General features: G+C 44.3%; 1 protein-coding gene across 1 annotated transcript; it reads right to left on the bottom strand.

Moving 5' to 3' along the window:
* Positions 1–11,018: 11,018 nt before the first annotated feature.
* LOC123110307 (auxin response factor 25) lies at positions 11,019–17,267 on the bottom strand. The gene is made up of 14 exons (XM_044530792.1): positions 16,374–17,267; positions 15,862–15,974; positions 15,462–15,560; positions 15,321–15,377; positions 15,060–15,215; positions 14,861–14,945; positions 14,406–14,496; positions 14,146–14,310; positions 13,945–14,067; positions 13,803–13,878; positions 13,496–13,655; positions 12,288–13,390; positions 11,745–11,935; positions 11,019–11,647 (listed from the first exon to the last, which is right to left on the bottom strand). The coding sequence occupies exons 1-14, from the start codon at positions 16,426–16,428 to the stop codon at positions 11,446–11,448; spliced, it is 2,676 nt and encodes an 891-aa protein (XP_044386727.1). The 5' UTR covers positions 16,429–17,267; the 3' UTR covers positions 11,019–11,445.
* Between the last annotated feature and the right edge of the window lie 1,429 nt (positions 17,268–18,696).

Here is an 18,696-nt window from a genome sequence, read left to right as displayed (position 1 = left end):
CCAGCAACTTTGAGGGCACAATGTTAAGAGAACATTTGTGTTGAATCGACCCGGATTGATGTTATGCTATGAGATTCATTCGTCACAAGTTAATGGTAAATGACACATAGATGGTTGATGTTTGCATGATTCCTTAGACCATGAGAGTATCGAGTTTCTTCATGCTTGCTTCATGAACTTTGGGGTTTGTTAAACGTCATCCGTAAATGGGTGGCTATTACGGCGGCTTACGGGCTCATGGAAAAGTTATTACGGCGGCTTACGGGTTCATGGAAAAGTATGTCAAGTAACTTGATAGCTCAAGATTGGGATTTGCTCCTCCGACGATGGAGAGATATCTCTGGGACCTCTCGGTGTTACGGTATCCATCATCGTCTGGCCAGACACTTTGTGATTTGATCACGGGGATGCCGGAACACGGTAACGAGAAAAGAGAACAATACCGATAACGAGGTAACTAGCATAGTGGACAAGTTGTTGATCCACGGGAATGCCAACATGTCTCACCTCGGGTATTTGTAACATATCACAAAGCAACAAGAATAGTACATGGCAACTGGAGGTTCACTCGAATATTCATTCGTGTGGGTATAGGGATCAATATGGGTGTCCACGGCTCCGATGTTGATCATTGATTGGAAAGGATTCCGGTCATGTCTATACTTCACCGAACCTATAGGGTCACACGCTTAAGGGTCATCTATCTGCTGAATACTAGACAAGGAGTCTGAGAGAAAATCACCGAAAAAGTTTCGGACACCGGAAATTTTACGGACAGCGGAAAAGGTTCCGCGGAGAGAGGTCATCGGATGAGTTTCGATGAAACTGAAAAGTTGTTTCAGGGGATACCATTAAGTCAAATTGGTTTTGGCACATGCCTGGTAATTCTTGGAGGGTGCCAGAATCATTCTGGAAGCTTTCTGGAATTTTCCGGGATAACAACCGGATATGCTCCGGAGCTGCCGGAACCACTTCAGATGCTTTTCGCAGATGAAAATCACTAAATTGGAATTGTTTCGGAATGCGTTGAAAATCATTTTGATTGGTATTGGAAATGTTCTAAGCCCACATAAATATTTTCAGTTCGAACGGATGCTGAAAAATGTGTCGTGAATAGTGAAAGTACTTTTGGGGATATTTATGGAAAGCCACCTTTCGGGGCTTTTCCCAAAAGGCTTCTAGAATGACTTGGGGATCAAGGAACCCCCTTTGGGGGGCCCCCATGAAGGTGGGACGTTGGAGGTTGCAGCTCCTCCATGGGGCTCCACTTGTCATCCCTTTATGCCTTTTATACCCTTTATGTGTCACATAAAGTGGAGGCACTTTTGGTATTTCAGAATACCCATCCTACCCCTTGGTTTCCCTATAAATAGGAGGTGAGGGGGCTGCCCAAACCTCATCCATTCTCACATACAAGTGTCATGCAATGATCCGGCTTCTTCTCTCCCTCCCACGAAAAGAGTTTCGTAGAGCCGAAAGGCTGTCTAGGTTCCGGCAGGAACTAGTTTTGGACGGCGAAACCCTGCCGGATAGATGACACCGTATGTGTGCAACTCTGTAGAGAGATCGTAGTTTCGGTCTTAGTTCGTGAGTGCCTCCCGAAGGGCTGTCTGTGTGACTGTTCGAGTTTTGAAGGTCCTCCCGAAGGGCTGTCCAAGTGACCATTCGAGTTTCGAAGGTCCTCCCGAAGGGCTGTGTGCAACATCGTCCGGGGGGCTGTTCGACCGCCTCCCGGAGGGCTGTCTGAGGAGCAGATGAGGGTATACATCCTCGCGGTTGGGAGGTTGTAAATCCTAGCTGCGGGGATCTGCACCGCCGATCGTCATCGACTCTACTTCCCGTTGCGCCACGAGCCGGTAACGAAAAAGATCAAACCATGTATGCAGTCTCCATAGTGGTCCTGGGCTGGTGCGTAGGTCAGAAAATTTTTGTTTTCTGCTGCGTTACCCTACAGTGGCATCAAGAGCCGTGCTATGCATAGATGCAGGTTACGATCTAGAATACATGGAGATGTATGGGTATTGCATAATATAATTTTGGAGTAGATGAGATCTATTGCTGAAAATTATTTATGCGGGTGACAGATGAAATTTGTTACCCGACGTTCTTGCTGCTTCCCTAGAATTTGTGTTTGCTCATTCTCGAGACAGCATGGTGGAATTTGACAAAGTTCTGGCAATCCATGATCCTGATTGATCATGGAAGTGCTATCAGTTCTTTGGGTTCTGCCGTAGTCAAAAGAAAGATAAAATTCGCAGATGAAAGGGCATTGCAGATATGATCTGCACGGGGGTCATGCATATGACAAAGTTTAGTATGGGGTTCGAGATTTTATTATCTCGTGCTTCATACATCCCGAGATGTTAATCTAGCGACTTGAATTATCATACTTGATGATGGACGTAGGTAGCTTCGGTTTGTTTCGAAACCTTAGAAGCCACGTAAAACCTTTTTTGTATGAACCGATTAGAGGCGTCTAACTTGGTTTTGCAGGATGGTTTGCATGTGATGTGGTATAGCAGTGTTCATAATAATTTGATTATGTATGAGATGACTATATAATGTAATTAGCATGACCTGCGTGTCATGATTCGGCATGATGGCTGGAGCCATATGATTGCACTTTAATGACCTGCGTGGCAACCTTAAGTAATGCATTTATTTTATCCGCTATGGAGATAGCGATATTATCTGGTGCACCGACAAGGTGGTGGCGATATTCACGAAGGTGAACACCGACGCGAATGCCGAAGACGAAGAAATGAAAGACTTCTCCGTCAGAAAGGGCTATACCATATCATGCTATTATGAATTGCCTGAGATGTTTATCCCTTATGATGCACCCTTCTTGATTGCTTGGTAGTCGCTTTTTATTAGGGTGATCTCTCACTAAAATATCAAGTAGTTAGTGTTCTCCCAAGTGTAGCACCGTCACGGCACCTATCTTCTCGGGGTGCGCCATGGATGCATGGGTACGAACGATTAGAGAAGTGTGAGGCGGGTGAGGTCAGACCTTGTAGCAAGATCACTTGGTTATCTTGACGTTCATGGCAGGATCGTCCTGAGCTCGGAACACACGCATCAAAAGATGAGCAAGAGTCACATAGAGATGTGATCGGCAAGTTGGCCTACTGATTAAAATTCCTGTTATGAGATGATGATTCTATGGCGATGAATTGAAGTCTGGATCTTGTATCACTCAAAATTAATTATGAGAGATATTGATTTGAGTGGGAGCGCACTGTTGAATTAACATGTTTAATTCTCAGTGCAATTAATTATGAACACCGTCTAATTGTTTCTTGCAAAATAGTTATAGAATAATGGCTCGCGTTTCCACCTTCCCTGTTAAAATTGAATAGCTGTTAAACATCTGGTTAAAACTTTACGATTGGTAACGTAATGTGAGGATTGTACTCAAAAGTGCCGAGAAGGACTTTGTCCTATCGCATGCTTTTTGTATCCTCCCGCTAATGCTATGGATCATGTGACTCTCGTCCTTCGATCCAAAAGCTAGAATTCTGTTAGGGTCAAGTGGAATATGTTTGCTTCCACGAAACCCAAACTTTAAAAGTTGGGATAGTTATATGATATTCATGGAACTAAAAATTATTTTTAGATACAAACAAAGCAATGTTTGTTTGCAAGTATTAGTAAAAGTGTTACTATGCATTTGACTGTTGGGAAAGGGATCCAGAAGAACGCATATCATATGATGAAAGGTGAATAAAACAACAACTTAAAGAGAAAGGAAGTGTCCAAAGGGTGTTAGTATGACTTAAACGCCTAGGAAGTCCGGGGCTAACGCCACTCTTAAGTTGGGTGCTTCTTTTGCGAGTAGGAGAAATACTAAAAGTTAAACTGTTAGAAGTATAAAGGCAGAAAGAAAGATGACTGGAATATCCAGCTCATGTATGAATGTCATACAAGTTTTTGATGTATAGTAGGCTGGTCAAAAGATATAGTTCTTGGGAATTATGGTTAAACATGTTAATCACTAATTCCTGGGTATTGTGAGTTAATCCCAAAGATACCCGCCCGATTGCATTCTGTTGCGAATCAATGTAAGAGCTACTATGAATAAAAAGACTAGCCAGAAATGAGGTTAAGGTATACACAGGGAACATAGTAAATGTTACTATACCTTCCATCGGTGTATTGCCATCTGTGTTTATTTTCATAATTCATTTAGAGTTTTACAAACTCTAGCCCATTGCATAAGGTATCTTGCAAGAAGGTTGTTCATAAGAGAACTTTTTATGTTCAGTATTATGAATAAACATAAGGGCCATACTTTCATTGTGAATGAGATGTATGTTATGAATAATGATATTAATATAGTACCTCTATGTTTACTTTCATAATTCATTTTAGAGTTTCTTACACTCTTGCCCATTGCACAATGTTTATTGCAAAACAGTTGTTCATAAAAGAACAATTGTTGTTCAGTATTATGAATAAAATGAAGGGCCATGCTTCCATCCAAGATGGGATGTATGTTATGAATATTGATGGTAAAATGATACATCCATAACGCTGATGCTAAATGTCGCAAGACTATGAGAATACCACACATGTGTGGCATTGCATTTGGTCACATTGGAGAAACCCGCATGGAAAAATTCCATTACGATGGATTTTTAAGTCGTTTGATTTTGAATCATCTGACACTTGCAACTTTCCTCTGAAAAGTGAAGTGACCGAAATACGTTCACAGGCCATAAGGAACGAGCAACAAACTTATTGGTGATCATACATTTTGATGTGTGTAGTTCAATAGATGTTGCTGCAAGTGGTGGATTTATTTATCTTCAGAAATGACTCAAGTAGATATATGGATATTTACTTGATGAGACGTAAGTCTGGATCTTTTGAAATCATTCGAAAGGTTTTCAAAAATGAAGTAGAAGTTATTGTAACAAGGAAATTATGTTTCTACAATTTGATTGTAGAAAGGAATATTTGAGTTACAAGTTTAGCGAACGTCCGATGAGTTGTGAAAAGAGTTTCATAACTTACACCTCCCGGAACACCACTATGAGTGGAATGTCTGTGAAGATGTAATCAAACCATTTATGACATGGTAAGTTCAAAGATGACATAAATAAATTTGCCATTATCACTTTTAAAGAGTAATGCTTTAGAGACTGCGGCTTTTACACTAAAAAGAGCTCCATCAGGTCTGTTGAAATGATGGCATGGTATGGTACGCCCAACCATGTTGTATCTTTTCTTAACATTTGGAATATGGGGCTTGTGTACAAGGTTACAAACCTATTCCAAATCAGACAAGTGCTACTTTGTAGGTTATACCAAAATGTTGGGTATTCCTCCCTCACTATATCGAGGCAGATAGTTTTGCCTTGAAACGGTGTGCTTTTAAAGAGAATGGTTCTTTCAAAAAGGTTAGTGGGAGAATAGTGCAACTCGACGAGATAAACAGTATCTTCATCATCAGATCAAAGGAAAGAGACCTTGGAAGTAATTCCAGAGTTTCCTACTGCGACTGATATGGAAGTCTCTACAATAAAATGTATGAACTTCGGTCGAACTTGCAGCTGAACCACGTAGGCAAGGCTCGTGCAAACCTCTCAGGTGCGCAAACAAGATATTGTTGTTAGACAACATTATACCTATGATACACAAGGAAGCGTTGATGGGCCCTGACTCCGGAATTGGCTAAATGCCAATACAACCCGAGTTAGTTTCCATATAAGTGATTCAAGATTAAAACCTTGATACACCTTTCGGAAGACTTGGAGTCTAACGAATATTTATGGAACTTAAAACCGATACGGATAAAAATGTTTTATCCATAAAGCTCGACTTGTTGAAATAACAAGTTCAAGAGTTGACTATGATGAGGTTGTTTTCATCGTAGCGATGCTTAAAGTCAGTTCGGGTTGAACTAGCAATTAATACATATTTCAATCATGAGATATGAAACATGGATGACAATAGGATTTCCATCTAATGGAAATGAAAGCAATGACTTGCATGTGTTACAGTCCAAGGCATTTTGTCTATTTAGAGGATGCTAGTAAGTATGCAAACTTCAAAGTTCCAGCAATGGACAGAAGAGAGCAAAACGGAGTTGGAATCTTCGTGCTTTGATGAAATGGTCAAAGGGGTTTGACTTTGTCAATGGGTAACGAAGATGCTTGTATTTCAAGAAAGTAAGTGGGAGCATAATAATATTTTTGAAAACCTTGTGTGCTTCACACATTGTTAATTGGAAAAAAAATCTTGACACGAATTAGGACTTCATTTGAAAATAGTTTTTCGATGAAGTGCTTGGGCTAAATAGCCTTGATATTAGGCATAATGATCTATGTAGATAGTTTTACCTAATGGGGCTGAGCCAAAATACATACTCACAAAATGCTAAAACCGTTTAGCACTAAGAACGACAGGGAGTGATTCTTACCGAAGCCACATGGAAAGAGTTTTTGCAAGAATCGGTGTCCCAAAACACTGATGATCAAAATACATGATGAAGATTCCACACACTCTTGTGTTTGGATTTATCATGTATTCCATGGTATATAAAACAACCAGATATGTCCGATACTCCCAAGGTGTTGCGAGTATGGATACTAAAGTGATCAAAGTACTGATCGTGGGACAACAGTGAAAGATGTCATTGAGTACTAGAGTAAGTACTGATGATATGTTTTCTCGCAAGCGGAGATCATGAAGAGTTCGTTGTAAAATGTTACATCGATATAGTCTTCATCTTTTCTCCATGCGATTTTCGATTTAAGTTAAGGGTTTTGTGTAATACACAATATGGTAGCATGGTAGTTGGAAATTGTTCCCAACAGGATATTGTGGTGAATTCTGTAACAAATGACTAAGTATGTTGACGCTTTAGAAGCGACAAACAAGATGTTGAATCATATAGTTCATTCATGAACTTAGTATGGTTCCAAGATGGCTTTTGTCAATGGGACACTACTGCAGGTAGTTTCTCCATAACTTAGTCTGAGGAATCCAGGTTCGACCTGTGATTCACATACATAAAAGCCAAGTCCACACAAAATATGAATTTTGTGAAAGCGTGAAAATGTGAGGATATGCAAAGATACACACAAAGCTGAAGTCGTCAGATCCGATGGACATCAGGCTATACCACATGCGAAGCATTTTTTACACCGGTATGCCATAGGTGTAAAGTGCATTAGCATTAACTAGATTATTGACTCTAGTGTAAGTGGGAGTCTGTAGGAGATATGCCCTAGAGGCAATAATAAATGATACTATTTATCTCCGAGTTCATAATTATGTTTATGTTCCATGCTATAACTGCAATGATTCTCGAGTCTGCAACATCCACGAGGCTCGGAGGAAGACTCATATGCACGTGTGGAATAATAAACGGTAAGAAGTATTCCTAGTTTGGCCTCTAAGACTAGATCAAGTGTTGCATGATGGTTTCATTTTCCTGATCATGGGCATGTCTATGCCAACAACTTTGAGGGCACAATGTTAAGAGAACATTTGTGTTGAATCGACCCGGATTGATGTTATGCTATGAGATTCATTCGTCACAAGTTAATGGTAAATAACACAGAGATGGTTGATGTTTGCATGATTCCTTAGACCATGAGAGTATCGAGTTTCTTCATGCTTGCTTCATGAACTTTGCGGTTTGTTAAACGTCATCCGTAAATGGGTGGCTATTACGGCGGCTTACGGGTTCATGGGAAAGTATGTCAAGTAACTTGATAGCTCAAGATTGGGATTTGCTCCTCCGATGATGGAGAGATATCTATTGGCCCTTTCGGTGTTACGGTATCCATCATTGTCTGTCCAGACACTTTGTGATTTGATCACGGGGATGCCGGAACACTGTAACGAGAAAAGAGAACAATACCGCTAACGAGGTAACTAGCATAGTGGACAAGTTGTTGATCCACGAGAATGCCAACATGTCTCACCTCGGGTATTTGTAACATATCACGAAGCAACAGGAATAGCACACGACAAGACAACTGGAGGTTCACTCGAATATTCATTTGTGTGGGTATAGGGATCAATATGGGTGTCCACGGCTCCGATGTTGATCATTGATCGGAAAGGGTTCCGGTCATGTCTATAATTCACCAAACCTATAGGGTCACACGCTTAAGGGTCATCTATCTGCTGAATACTAGACAAGGAGTCTGAGAGAAAATCATCAAAAAAGTTTCGGACACCGAAAAAGTTTCGGACAGCGGAAAAGGTTCCGCAGAGAGAGGTCATCGGATGAGTTTCAATGAAACTGAAAAGTTGTTTCAGGGGATACCATTAAGTCAAATTGGTTTTGGCACATGCCTGATAATTCTTGGAGGGTGCCAGAATCATTCTGGAAGCTTTCTAGGATAATAACCGGATATGCTCCGGAGCTGCCAGAACCACTTCAGATGCTTTTCGCAGATGAAAATCACTAAATCGGAATTGTTTCGGAGCGCGTTGAAAATAATTTTGGTCGGTATTGGAAATGTTCTAAGCCCACATAAATATTTTCAGTTCGAACGGACGCTGAAAAATGTGTCGTGAATAGTGAAAGTACTTTTTGGGATATTTATGGAAAGCCACCTTTTGGGGCTTTTCCCAAAAGGCTTCTAGAAGGACTTGGGGATCAAGGGACCTCCTTTCTAGGGCCCCCATGAAGGTGGGACATTGGAGGTTGCAGCTCCTCTATGGGGCTCCACTTGTCATCCCTTTATGCCTTTTATACCCTTTGTGTGTGACATAAAGTGGGGGCACTTTTGGTATTTCAGATTACCCATCCTACCCCTTGGTTTCCCTATAAATAGGAGGTGAGGGGGCTGCTCAAACCTCATCCATTCTCACATACAAGTGCCATGCAATGATCTAGCTTCTTCTCTCCCTCCCACGAAAAGAGTTTCGTAGAGCCGAAAGGTTGTCTGGGTTCCGGCAGGAACTAGTTCTGGACGGCGAAGCCCTGCCGGATAGATGACACCGTATGTGTGCAACTCTGTAGAGTGATCGTAGTTTCGGTCTTAGTTCGTGAGTGCCTCCCGAAGGGCTGTCCGTGTGACCGTCCGAGTTTTGAAGGTCCTCCCGAAGGGCTGTCTGAGTGACCGTTCGAGTTTCGAAGGTCCTCCCGAAGGGCTGTCCGCGACACCGTTCGGGGGGGTTGTTCGACCGCCTCTCAGAGGGTTGTTTGAGGAGCAGATGAGGGTATACATCCTCACGGTTGGGAGGTTGTAAATCCTAGCTGCGGGGATCTGCACCGCTGATCGTCATCGACTCTACTTCCCGCTGCGCCACGAGTCAGTAACGAAAAAGATCAAACCATGTATGCAGTCTCCATAGTGGTCCTGAGCTGGTGCGTAGGTCGAAATTTTTTTGTTTTCTGCTGCGTTACCCTACAAGGGGTGGCTTCATGCTCCTTGTCGATGGTTGGGCAGGCTGTCGTTGCCTCGTTGGTGGCCTCACGTCGGCCGCCACGGTGAGGCGACACGGGATGTGTTCGTTGGGGAGTTCTCAGGAGGGATGGGAGGTCCCAATGTCGGGCCACCCGTCGCTGGTGCGGGGGTGCATCGGTCCGGACGTGTCCGCTCCTCCTCCCCCTTTCCTCGGTTGTGTGCCCTCTGGCGAGGTTCTGGCAATGTTCGAGGCCGGGCGATTGTTGGCTGCTCTATTGGCGGGTGCTGCCAGTCAGGCCAAAGCCAAGGCCTTTGGGCGTTCACGGAGTTGCTTGGATGCAGGGTGGCGGGAGATGTGGTGTTCGTGGGCGAAGCGCGCGTCTTGGGTGCGGTCGCGCAGCCATGGTCACGCGGGTGGCATGGTTGGTGATGTTTGGCGTAGCATGGTGGTTTGGCGGAGGGTTAACACCAAAGTGCATAACTTGCCCGGTCTTTTCCGGCCGACGGTGGCGGCGGCCACGGGCGTCGTTTCCTTCATGAAAGGCTCCGTCGTGGTGTTCTCTTCTCTCCACGTTGCTCCGGGTGAAAACTTGATCCTCGGGGTCGGGCGATGGCGACTTGCGACTGTCGGTGTCGTGCCCTTCTTGAAGGCACCGCCTTGGAGTCCATGCTTCGTCACTGTCCCGCTTCACTTCTTGGTGGCTAGGTCTCAGGAGGTCCTCGTCAGCCCCAAGTAGTTCCTTTTGGCTCATCTGTAGTATGCTTGGTGGTCAATTAGGTAGTGTTGCGGTGCATCGGCACCCTTGTATCTTGCCTTGGATGTGTGTGTTCTGTAGGATGGTGGCGTGTTGTATCCGGATTTGTATCTCTGGTCGTAGCTTTATATATAAAACAGGGCGAAAGCCTTTTTGGTAACTACGCGTAACAAGATGGTTGTCGAGCGGGTCTTTCTGTGACATGCTTTTTGTCTTTGTGTTCAAATTTGTAGCTTTCTTGCAGCGATGGCACTCACTATGTAGGCAAATGAGACAATGCACCTCCTGCTGGTGTGGTTGACTCGAGCCTCCCGAAACTTGCCCAGATGGTTAGTGTTTGCGATGATGACTTGGACCCTATGGACTATTCATAATTGTGTTTAAATTTGTAGCTTTCTTGCCTCAGGCGGCGGCATGCTTGGTGATCTCCCTCTAGCCTGCTGATTTTTTTGGCTCTGAGGAAGTTTTGTTATATACAAAACCACAAACGCATATTACGGGTATCAAGGTAAAATTTAATACATTCTTTGCACTTCTAGCTTGCACTTTTGTCTTTTATGTACTGACATGGTGGTTGCTTATTTATAAAGCAGAATGAAAGCCCATTCCAAGAGAGCCATTTGAAGACAAGAGAAACACCTCAGAATCTCAGATTACCAAATAACCACAAACTTTTAACACTTATGTTCGACAGTTATTTCTTTATATATTTTTTGAGACAAGACGGTTATTTCTTGTGAACAAAACTTTTGACGTACCAAGCAGAGGGAAGCGGATGGCCTCTCAAAAAGTTGGTATCCCCATGGTCTGCACTTTGGCACGCATGGAATCATGATCCGGTCCAGCATATCTACCAACCACCCCATGCAACTTTACAGGTCAAAGCTCACAAACAGAACATAATCTTTGACTCCCAACACGGCGGATCAACCACACTTTGTTCACGGCGAAAAGTCGAGGCTCCAGCCGGGATAATCAGTTCTAGGTCTCCAGTCGGAATACTCGGTTTTAGGTCATACATATTGCTACATAATAAGGTGGTCACTTCCACGGTACCATACTGCCTCACATTCATAAGAGCGGTTCTTGTCTGCCATTCCGGGACTGGGCTATCATAGAGCCGAAGCAGCGATCATACAACACATCCATGACCGGAATGATGTTGGTAGACCGTCTAACTATATTATTGACTAATAAAAGTTCATGGCGAGGAGCGGACTAGCTAGGGTTTGGTGAACCGAACACGTCGCGATAACGTGATGCTGCGGTCCTGGGGTGCTGGGTTTTAGTTCTGGACTCCGGTCTTCTCCGTTTCAGTAGTCCAGCGGCGGTACGGAGGCCATGTTGCCGGTGAGATTCTGCAGGTCGTGGCCCCCAGAATAACCGTCGCAGACGTTGCCCTGCGCCATCCTCGCTCCAGGTGCAGAAGACACAAGGCCCTCGCCGCCGCGGACCATCTGCTGCACCTCCTGCTGCGAGAGTATCTTGATGCACCCTACGCTATTCACAAACTCCCTGGGAAAGAATGGCATTCGAAGATGTTATGCATGAAGAGGAGATCGAATTTATTGTATGTGCATACAACCGGAGATGGTTTTTCTAGGTCACTTACTGCCATGGGTCGTCGCCGACGAGAAGAATATCATTTTCTCGGTCGACGAATACAAGCTGCCAGCCTGATCTTACGGGGTCCTCCAGTTGGCCTTCGAGGCCAAATAGATGCTCCAGCTCACTACGTAACTCGTAGTAGCTGCTGAATTTGGTGATGTCGAGCGATCTTCCAGGGGACCCTGATTTGTAAACCTAATAAAACCAATATCAAAAGTATTCAGCCTTCAGTTCATGCAATGCAGAAGAACTATGCATAATAAGATGGATTAGCTGGTAACTGTGTGTTGGCACTCATCAAAATGGTGTCATTAGCAACCCAACAATTGTGCTCAAGATATTGTAAGACTTCACACAAAACTTTAAGAAGTACAGTAATTGATATGAACTCTTTGCCTCTAAGCCCACCTCATATGAACTCTTTTACCTCTTAAAGTCATCAGATCCACATTACCGATCCATATTGCCTCTTAATTCATCAGATCCACTTTGAAGAATGTGCATTGAAGAATTTAAAGAACATAATACATAAGTAGAAAACGCATACCTTCACAAAGGTTCCATCTTGTGATGGGTTTACACCACACATATTATCAAGAGAGTTGAAGGTTCCCGATTCGCCTAAACAACTGGAAGTTGCTAAGGTGTCCGCGGGTGGCAAATCTTCGCCACTATACCTCAACAAAGGTATGGCCATAGAAACAGTTCCGCTGCTGCTGCCACCCCTTGCACCTGCCATTCCGTCCTGGAATGCAAATGTTGATGACAGAAACTGGTTGTCAGCATTTGCACCATAAGCCTGGACACTGGATGAGTCTCTTGCTGACTGTGGCGCCAAGGTGCCAGCAAAGTGGGACATATTACTCTGGTGATTTATGTTCTCATGTTTGGGTTGCATAGACCGAGATTCAATATGACCAAGGGGTTCCACAGCCAACCTCTTTGAAGGCCATCCCTCCGGCGCCATTAATTGGTCAGTTCGAGGCAAACTAACAAGGTTTGAGGAATCTTGGCTAGAGAAGTTACGAAAACCATTGTGCAGATGCAACGATGGATCATTGTTTCCTTCTAAGAGATTCTGCTGGTAGAATGAAGATTGTGACTGCGAAGCAGACTCAGAACCAGGCATGCTAGAATCTACATCGGAAATACGACGACAACCAGATGAAAGCTGCTGTTGCATCTCCTGGTGAGATTGTTGTATAACCTGATACCCTTGCTGCGGCGGTGCCGGAGGATTATGCAAATGCAGCTGCTGAAACTGGCTTTGAAGAAACCCAGGATTACCACTGTACTGACTATGGCCGTGCTGAACAGTCTGCAGAGACGACTGCTGAGCCTGGTACTGCATCTGCTGCAGAACATGATTGGCATACACAGAATTCAACCCACCGTTCGGATTCTGAGTCTGTTGGAATTGCAAGAGAGCTGAGGACTGTTTCGAAGGATCCCCGGTCCTAATTTCTTCCAGTGCTGCTGCAGCCATTTGCTGGTATGTGTCTGGCTTAAGACCCAGCAACGGAGAATCTATTCTTGGCTGAAGCCAAGGTGACGCTCCAACTCCCTGGAAGTTCAACGACTGAGCCCCTCTATCCCCATCTCCGAGCCACATGAGAGAAGAATAACGAGCAAAATCATCATTCTTGACACCTGCGCATATGATACAGAACAGAACATGATTAAAAGAACACCTGGTTGAATTGTACAAAAGCAGAACCACGTATACTGCTATTCTTGTCACATTGATCAGCCTACCATTGAACATGCCATGCATAGAAGGCAGCCCTGAAGCCCATGGACGCTTCAGCCTTAAAGGAAAAGCAGTTGGATACATAGGAAAGGTTGTCAATGGCTCAATCTCCCAGAGTGACACTCTAGGTTGTTTCTCACCAGCGGTAGACTCGTCCCAACCAACCTAAAACAAATAAAATGTCAGCCATTACCATTTAAGGTTGAACATGTTCTCACAAAAGAAACTGTGAAGCATGCGGCAACAGAGTTAATAGGTTGAGGAATAACGAAACAAGATAACAGCAGGTACTCTGGTATCATGACTAGTTACCTTCACAGAACGCCAATGTGAATTTGGCCAACGCACAGAGTCAAGATCACTTATGGTTGTGATTGTACCCATGTATCTGAAAGAAGAACAAACTGTCAGCTCACAGTTTTCATGCTGTTGCTCAGTTCAATGTTTGACTTACCGTCTGACACTTGACTCCTCTGTCTCAAAAAGCATTCTAAACCGCATTCCAACAGACACACGTGTGTGGTAAACAGATTTGACATACTTAGCCAGTGGGATGATGAACTCAGAAGGGCTAGCCCTGATAAAAGACAAAGATGTTAATTAGACATAGAAATAGAGCTATCTATTAGTTGAATTGGGATTGTGATGAATATACCGGGGGTTATAGAAAATAGTGAAACGGCTGTTTGTGGCCGCAGCATGAGCTGCTGCTGCAAGAAGACCTATATGCATGCTGTCGCTTGACAGCACAGAAGACGGCATAATTGTCTGAGGACGATTTGCATGACGAATCCCCAAGAGAAGTTGGTTATTATCATTCCTGGAAACATGGAAAAGTGTTATGTGTGATCAAGGTGTAACACGAACAACTAGGGTAACAGCGTAAAATTGGTTAGGAAATAAAGTAGTCGGTACCAGATGAAAATAACAGAATCCCCTGCTACTAGTCGCTTTGCACTTACAAAGACACTCCAACCTGTAGTCAGGAGATGCCTTTTCGGCTGACCTGCATAACACGTGCAAAGGGCTAAGAGACTGGCCAACCAAGAGTCCAATATTAGAACAAAATTAAATACATCAAGAACTCTACAACATGGGAACTATAAAAGATGAAGGAGTATTATCATTACAATGTTTTCCAAAGAAATTCCCCGGCCAAGCAAAACCCCACTAAGTCCAGCTGGCAGAAGGAAATGAACAATTCTAGGGATTAACAAGAAAGTGCTAGAACCTTCTCATCTAAAAGTTGCAAAATATACTTTTTGTTAGTCTTTCTAGGTTTCTTATAAACTAAGCTTCTACTTGATCAATACTAATCATTATCATCTATGCACATGCTGCACATAATCTGAGACAACTTGAGTACATACCACGGAATATGTGGCGAAATTTCCATTCATTATCATGCAGATCTTTTGCAATGAGCTCCTGGCATGGAGGCTGCAGAGAAAAATCCTGTAGAAAATTGAACGTGTCATTTATCTAACTAACCCAATTTAAAATGCACAGAATATGACCCTTTCTTATAAATGTATTGAGAAAAACAAACTAAATTTCAGTGGACGTTACCAATGGAGGGAAGACTTTCTCAGCAGAACGGCGAGGAACAGAAAATCCGCCATGTGTACTTGTATCACTTGCAGTCAAAGTCTTGCAGAAGTAATTAGTCGGCTGCTTGCTAGCAGCACCTAACTCGATTGGAAGAAAAGGCTCCTTTTGCTCTTCCTGTCATTGGAACATCGTGATGAATACATAATTATTTCAATATTTTAACCCATATAACCTGTTATCAGAATCCTGGCTAGAAGAACAGAGAAATGTGATTAATACCGGGCTCAAGGGCTGCAGTGTCATTTGGGCATAAACTTCATCAGTCTCTGCATCAGCCTGCGTTAGCATCAAGAAATGGTCTCAGGGCACCTCTTAAAAAACTACATGATGGTCCCTTCAGCGTGTGAAGTGTAAACTTACATGCATGGTGACATTATGAAGCTGGCAGATCAACTGAGGGGGGAGATTTGGATAATTAGGGATTTGAGCATCAACCTCCTTATTAGTTGATGCGGCAACCTACACAAAAGTAAAATCACTTTAGAGAACTGCACTAAAAATGACTTTAGAAAACTGTAATTGGGCAACATCCATGCAACAAAACTTATTCTTCATATAATGACACCTTTGATATTTCACTAAAGCTATGTCTCAGTAGAATCGCAAACCGTATGATGCTTACATGCTGCATTATGCAAAGAATAAGAACCTCCTGAGCACTAATGTGGCACAGGCACAAACTATACTTTATCTTTATCTTTATCTTTTTGAAAGACATAATATATATTGGTTGTACAAACTGATAGTAAAACCTACGGACCTGCTCACTATGGCCCTGTGGAAAATAGATGACCCGGCTTCCAACCGCGGGCAGAGACACAAGGGGCCCAGCGCATGCATGCCATAGCTCCGAGTTCAGACACCTTTGTTCCCCTGAAAAGTGCCAAGCACACATGAGCGAACAGAAACCACCAGAAAGCAAAGCTCATGTGAAGCTACTATTCGTACTTGGACATAGACAAGAAGTCGCGACGGGGAGGAGGCACAGTGAGTGACAATAATGCCATAACATGAGAAGGATGAATGAATAAATAAAAGCAACCAATGCAAAGCATTTGTTTGTGCAGGCCAGCAAGGGAGCTACATGTATGCGATCAATCATGCACAAACACAAGCAAGCTGAATTTGCATATTTCTTTAGCATCTTCGGTGGTTCAAGTGCACGCACGATCAGCACATTCCACGATCCATAATCTACTGGAGATGCAGACAGAAGTACAAGTTGAGAATTGAACAGCTGAATTAATGAGGGGGCCGTGAGACGAGATGTACCATCGTTTTCCGGGAGGGACTGCGGCATCTCGGACATGGAGAGCTTTCTCTCCATCCAGGGATGCGACCGACGCCAAGAACACCCAGCTCCGCCGTGATGTGATGCGGCGGGGACACGAAGCAGCCGCTGCTCAGAGCTGCGCCGCGCTCCCAGCAGCAACGCCTGACTTCTCCCTGTGCGCCCGGAACAGCTCCTCCATCCTCCGCCGCTGCTTCGTCCAACCTGTTATTGCCCCTCCGCTACGCAGCAGCAGCCGGCTCAGCTTGAAGCAGGCCCTAACCGAAGCCCGAGCCGCCCAGGCAAACCCTCGCCATTGCCGACTCACCTCAGCGCGCCCCAAATCCCAGCCACTCCAACGAACCTCCAAGCCGGGCAGGGGCGAGCGCCCGCTCACCACCGATCCAAATCCTCCTCCCCGGTGAACAGGAGAGAAGCGCCAACCCAGCAGCGCAGCTCACCGCTCCAGACCCGATCCCAGCGAGCACGGAGAAACCGAGGAAGGCAGCCGGCCCGAGCTCATTCAACTCAGGAGGAAGCAGAAGTAGCGCGGCTCGCGGAGGCACAGCTCGCCGCTCACCGAGAACCGCGACCACTCGTACCCTCGAATCGCCATTGCTCGCGCGCGCTCAGGGCCAGGCACCACGGCGGCAGGCCAGAGCAGACACCGCGGCGGCCGGACCGGACCCCACCCGGCGGCCGAATCGGACGCCGCGGCCACGGGACGGGAGCTGGGGGCGCGGCCGCGGAGGCGGAGGGCGCGTCGGCGCGGGCGGAACCCTAGCGGGGCGGGGCGGGCGGGCTAGGCGGCCATGGCTGGATCGAGGGAGCGGAGGCCGAGAAGTGGTGCGAATTTCTTTTCTTTTTTTTCCCTTCCGGTTTCAGTGTGCAGCGGCGGAGGAGGGAAGAGGTTCTCTCTCTTCTCGTAGCGGGTGTAAAAAAACGATCGGATGAATTTCCTTTTCTGCTTTGCCCCCTCGCAAGAGCTTGAATTGCGTTTTTTGCCGCTCTGGGAACTTCAACTCCTTTTTCTACACACACACACAATCTGTGATTGGGTGTGTCTATGTAAAAGAATATTTAAGTTTAGGCTTTGTATTACTCCCTCCGTTCGAAAATACTTGTCACGAAAATGGATGTATCTATAATTAAAATACATCTAAATACATTCATTTCTTCGACGAGTAATTCCGAACGGAGGGAGTACTTGCCATTTTTGTTCCTAGTTTGCCCCTTTGCATGGGCTTCAATTGTATGAACTGAAACATTCAAACATAGGCTTTCTACCTCTTAATCACTTGTATACTGAGTCAAGCTTTTCACACATACTTTATGATACACAAATAAATGAGTAGAGATACTTTTTGTAGAGACCAGACTACTATCAAACATCGGCGTAATAAATGTTTTCGCTAGAGGGTGATCTACATAAGACAAGATGTGGCGTGATTTCAACTTTCCGTTTCACCTCGAGCACGGAAGTGATGAGTCAAGATGCATCGAACTAACTTTGTCTATTGCTTACGAGTCACTGCCCCATATTGCTAGCTTAGCTACCCTAGTCTTACACTTGGCACATAGTCAAAACCCATACTAAGATGGCCTTGTCTTACCCTCAAAAAAAAAGTTGGCCTTATCTTATCGGGGGTCAAAAGTGTTGCAAAGTAAGAATCCCTAATGGAGTACAATAAACACACCTAACACGATGTGCATGAAGCACAAGAAAAATGCTAGCGTGGTCAAGTCTTGCTAGCCTTCTACGAGAAAAGGTAGGATTGTCAAAATAAATTTAGGTTCCCATGTCTCATTGATAGTGGATGGTTGTTATCTTTACTTCAAATTTCTTTTCCACCTCGAAAGTTGAGTCAACAGGTGAGTCAAGATGCATTAAGCATTCGCACCGACGTGTGAATCACCCCCAACAAGTTGTTCACCTTTGCATTATCGAGTTCAAAAGCAAGGTACAAACCGGCAAACAAAAGCACTAAAATATTTAAAAAATATGATATTGGCACAATAAAGTAAACAGACCAGAGATGATGTGCGCACAACAAAGTTTGTCTAGTCTTTTATGAAAAAAGATAGGAGCATCGGTATAAATGAGGTTTTAGTGTGTTGTCGATAACTAGTTGATGGTTGTTTTTCTCAAACTTCTTTTCCACCCTGAATGTGGAAACGACATGCGAGTCAAGATGCATTAACATTTGTCATTGATGTGTGAGTCACCTCAAAACACATGTTGTTCGCTTGACTATTATAGTCCAACACCGAAGATAGTTTTTCTTATCTATACTATACATATGACTTTTTTTCTTCTTTTCTTTA

Source organism: Triticum aestivum, chromosome 5B, assembly GCF_018294505.1.
Source record: "Triticum aestivum cultivar Chinese Spring chromosome 5B, IWGSC CS RefSeq v2.1, whole genome shotgun sequence".
In the NCBI taxonomy this organism is placed as follows: Eukaryota; Viridiplantae; Streptophyta; class Magnoliopsida; order Poales; family Poaceae; genus Triticum; species Triticum aestivum.
This window is presented reverse-complemented; position numbering and strand designations above follow the sequence as displayed.